This window comes from Anoplopoma fimbria, chromosome 21, assembly GCF_027596085.1.
Source record: "Anoplopoma fimbria isolate UVic2021 breed Golden Eagle Sablefish chromosome 21, Afim_UVic_2022, whole genome shotgun sequence".
In the NCBI taxonomy this organism is placed as follows: Eukaryota; Metazoa; Chordata; class Actinopteri; order Perciformes; family Anoplopomatidae; genus Anoplopoma; species Anoplopoma fimbria.
In genome coordinates, this window is record NC_072469.1 from 524,503 (window position 1) to 528,820 (window position 4,318).

The following is a 4,318-nucleotide window of genomic DNA, read 5'->3' on the forward strand; positions in this document are numbered from 1 at the left end:
TATTGATCAGTATAGATCAGTTTGGTACCTGAGGAGGACGGGTCTGGCAGTAGAGGCAGCAGCAGCAGCAGGAGGACGTAGACCAGAGAGAATCCATTAAACCTCAACGCACAAGCTGTGAACACACCGATCAGTTCATCAATACACTGATCAATCAGAGCGATCAGTTCAGCTGGATCAAAGCGGATATTGATTTCAATGGCAGGAAGTCAGGGAGTTAACAAAATAAAAGCATCAGTTTAACCAGCAGCAGGTCTGTGACTGTTGACCCTCCTCTCTACAGAGACCTGGTTCCATGGTGGTCCAGGATCAAGCTGACAGAGACCAGGACTCTGTTTACATCAATGTGATCAATCTGTGTTACTGTGCATTTCATACACACACATATATATATTTATATGTGTATATATATATATATATATATATACACATATGTGTATATATATATACACATGTGTATATATACACATATATATTCACATATGTGTATATATATATATATATATATACACGTGTATATATACACATATATATTCACATATGTGTGTATATATATATATATATAAAGCGTCTGTAAACTTTAAATGTGTCAATAAAGTTGTTTAGTTTGATTCTGACAGAAGATTCATAAACAGTCTGAAGATGAATGTCTTCCTCTTCCTCACACACACTATTTACATCTCAGTGTGTGTGTTTGTGTGTGTGTGTGTGTGTGTGTGTTGTGTGTGTGTGTGTGTGTGTGTGTGTGTGTGTGTGTGTGTGTGTGTGTGTGTGTGTGTGTGTGTGTGTGTGTTGTGTGTGTGTGTGTGTGTGTGTGTGTGTGTGTGTGTGTGTGTGTGTGTGTGTGTGTGTGTGTGTGTGTGTGTGTGTGTGTGTGTGTGTGTGTGTGTGTGTGTGTGTGTGTGTGTGTGTGTGTGTGTGTGTGTGTGTGTGTGTGGGGGGGCAGACAGGAAGAGCGCGCCCCCTCTGTTTAGATTCCCCTCCCCCAACAACTCACACAGATTGGTTCCACTTTCTCAGGTAGCAACATCTGGCCCTGTGTGTGTGCGTGTGTTGACTCATTGCTTGCTTACCACACACACAAACACACACAAACACACACTCACATACACACACACACTCACACACATTCACACCTCCCCCTCTCTTTGGAATGTGGGACCGTTTTAAAGGGAAATTCCACCTAAAACCTGAATCTATGGCTCCACTTGGATCTGTCATCAGCTCATGGGCACTACAGCAGCTAGCTCAATGCTAACAGAGCCCATGGTGCAGAATGAGAAATGCTAACGATGCTAATCAGAAGTGAGTGAGAGGTCAGTGAAGAGAAGAGGAATGAAGAGGTTTGACGTTGTGTAACTGTGTGTTTGCTCTGCAGTCCTGCTGAAAGGGCAAAGTGTTAAATGTGAAATCACTTTAATATAAAAGGTGGCTGCATGTTACACAGGAAACACGTCTATGATTGTGTGTCCTCGTTAAGTCAAGGACACACAGAGGAAGATTATTGATCACATCGGTTATGCTGTTTTTGATTCTTCCGTCAGAAAGATCATTCTGTAACTTTGTTGATGTTCAAGTCAAACTTTTTTCTTGTTGAGTTAAATAAACTCACAACTCAGGGCTAAATAGTCTTGAATACCTGCAGAGACTACTCAGGGCTGAATTGTCATGAATACCTGCAGACAGTACTCAGGGCAAAATCTATCCTTATACCTGCAGCCACTACCCAGGGCAAAACTATCAGGCTACCTGCAGACACTACTCAGGGCTTACTATAACAAATACCGGCAGACACTACTCAGGGCTAAACTATCCTGATACTTGCAGACACTACTCAGGGCTAAACGATCATGAATACCTCCAGACACTACTCAGGGCAAAACTATCTTGTTACCTCCAGACACTACTCAGGGATAAACTATTATGATACCTGCAGACACTACTCAGGTCTAAAATATATTAATGCCTGCAGGCACAACTCAGGGCGTACTACCACGAAAATCTGCAGACACTACCCAGGGCTAAACTATCCTGATACTTGCAGACACTACTCAGGGCTAAACGATCATGAATACCTGCAGACAGTACTCAGGGCTCCATAATCATGAATACCTGCAGACACTACTCAGGGCAAACGTATCCTAATACTTGCAGACATACTCAGGGTTAAACTATATTAATGCCTGCAGGCACAACTCAGGGCGTACTACCACGGAAATCTGCAGACACTACTCAGGGCTAAACAATAATGAATACCTGCAGACACTACTCAGGGCTAAACAATAATGAATCCCTGCAGACACTACTCAGGGCTAAACAATAATGAATACCTGCAGACACTACTCAGGTCTAAAATATATTGATGCCTGCAGGCACAACTCAGGGCAAAACTATCCTGTTACCTGCAGACACTACTCAGGGCTCCATAATCATGAATACCTGCAGACACTACTCAGGGCTAAACAATAATGAATACCTGCAGACACTACTCAGGTCTAAAATATATTGATGCCTGCAGGCACAACTCAGGGCAAAACTATCCTGTTACCTGCAGACACTACTCAGGGCTCCATAATCATGAATACCTGCAGACACTACTCAGGGCTAAACAATAATGAATACCTGCAGACACTACTCAGGTCTAAAATATATTGATGCCTGCAGGCACAACTCAGGGCAAAACTATCCTGTTACCTGCAGACACTACTCAGGGCTAATAATCCTGAATATACACTCATGAATACCTGCAGACACTACTCAGGGCTAAACAATAATGAATACCTGCAGACACTACTCAGGGATAAACTATTATGATACCTGCAGACACTACTCAGGGCTTATGATACCTGCAGACACTACTCAGGGATAAACTATTATGATACCTGCAGACACTACTCAGGGATAAACTATTATGATACCTGCAGACAGTACTCAGCTCTAAAATATATTAATGCCTGCAGGCACAACTCAGGGCGTACTACCACGAAAATCTGCAGACACTACTCAGGGCTAAACGATCATGAATACCTGCAGACACTACTCAGGGCTAAACGATCATGAATACCTGCAGACACTACTCAGGGCTAAAAGAAAAAAGTATTGTATTAGTACTTTTACTGTAGCAGTATTTGTACAGCATGGTACTAGTACTTTACAGAGTATTTGTACAGCGTGGTACTAGTACTTTACAGAGTATTTGTACAGCGTGGTACTAGTACTTTACAGAGTATTTGTACAGCGTGGTACTAGTACTTTACAGAGTATTTGTACAGTGTGGTACTAGTACTTTACAGAGTATTTGTACAGTGTGGTACTAGTACTTTACAGAGTATTTGTACAGCGTGGTACTAGTACTTTACAGAGTATTTGTACAGCGTGGTACTAGTACTTTACAGAGTATTTGTACAGTGTGGTACTAGTACTTTCTTAGTGGACTTGATCTTACCTGCAGTCAGGCTGAGGGGCAGCAGAACCCTGAAGACCAGACCTGCAGCCAGTACTGAGGGCATCCTGAGCCCGGCCCGTCCGCCTCGGTCTGAATGCTCTGGTCCGGTACCGGGTCCAGACCTGGTTCTGGTTCAGCGGGCTGTCAGAGCTCCGTGTGCCCGCCGGAGGGTCCGCGGGGCCGGCTGAGGGCGGAGACACACCCCGGTGCCATCCTCCGGGACACTCAGACAGACAGGCTGAGAGACAGACAGGTGTCTCACTGCCAGTTTAGGATCAACTAGACTACAGATGGACTGTCTGTCCTCCTGTCTGTCTCTCTGTCTGTCCTCCTGTCTGTCTCTCTGTCTGTCCTCCTGTCTGTCTCTCTTTATCCTGTCTGTCCTCCTGTCTGTCTCTCTTTATCCTGTCTGTCCTCCTGTCTGTCTCTCTGTCCTCCTGTCTGTCTCTCCTGTCTGTCCTCCTGTCTGTCTCTCTCCTGTCTGTCCTCCTGTCTGTCTCTCTGTCCTCCTGTCTGTCTCTCTGTATCCTCTCTGTCTCTCTGTGTCCTGTCTCTCTGTCCTCCTGTCTGTCTCTCTTTATCCTGTCTGTCCTCCTGTCTGTCTCTCTGTATCCTGTCTGTCTCTCTGTATCCTGTCTGTCTCTCTGTATCCTGTCTCTCTCTCTCTGTCTCTCTGTGTCCTGTCTCTCTGTCCTCCTGTCTGTCTCTCTTTATCCTGTCTGTCCTCCTGTCTGTCTCTCTCTCTGTCCTCCTGTCTGTCCTCCTGTCTGTCTCTCTCTCTGTCCTCCTGTCTGTCTCTCTGTCTGTCTTCAGGTTGAAGGTTTGAATCTCTGGCAGCAGAAGTTAAATATTTGGAGTAAAAAACAAACTGAA

The 4,318-nt window shown here is 44.6% G+C and overlaps 1 protein-coding gene across 1 annotated transcript in view; it reads right to left on the reverse strand.

Annotated features, from left to right (window-relative positions):
• The window catches only part of LOC129110570 (piezo-type mechanosensitive ion channel component 2-like), a 33,345-nt gene extending 29,619 nt beyond the window's left edge, over positions 1–3,726 (reverse strand). Inside the window, 2 exon segments of the mRNA XM_054622673.1 lie at positions 29–115; positions 3,446–3,726. Of these exon segments, the coding sequence (XP_054478648.1) occupies positions 29–115; positions 3,446–3,509 (151 nt within the window). The 5' untranslated portion in view covers positions 3,510–3,726.
• Positions 3,727–4,318: the final 592 nt, after the last annotated feature.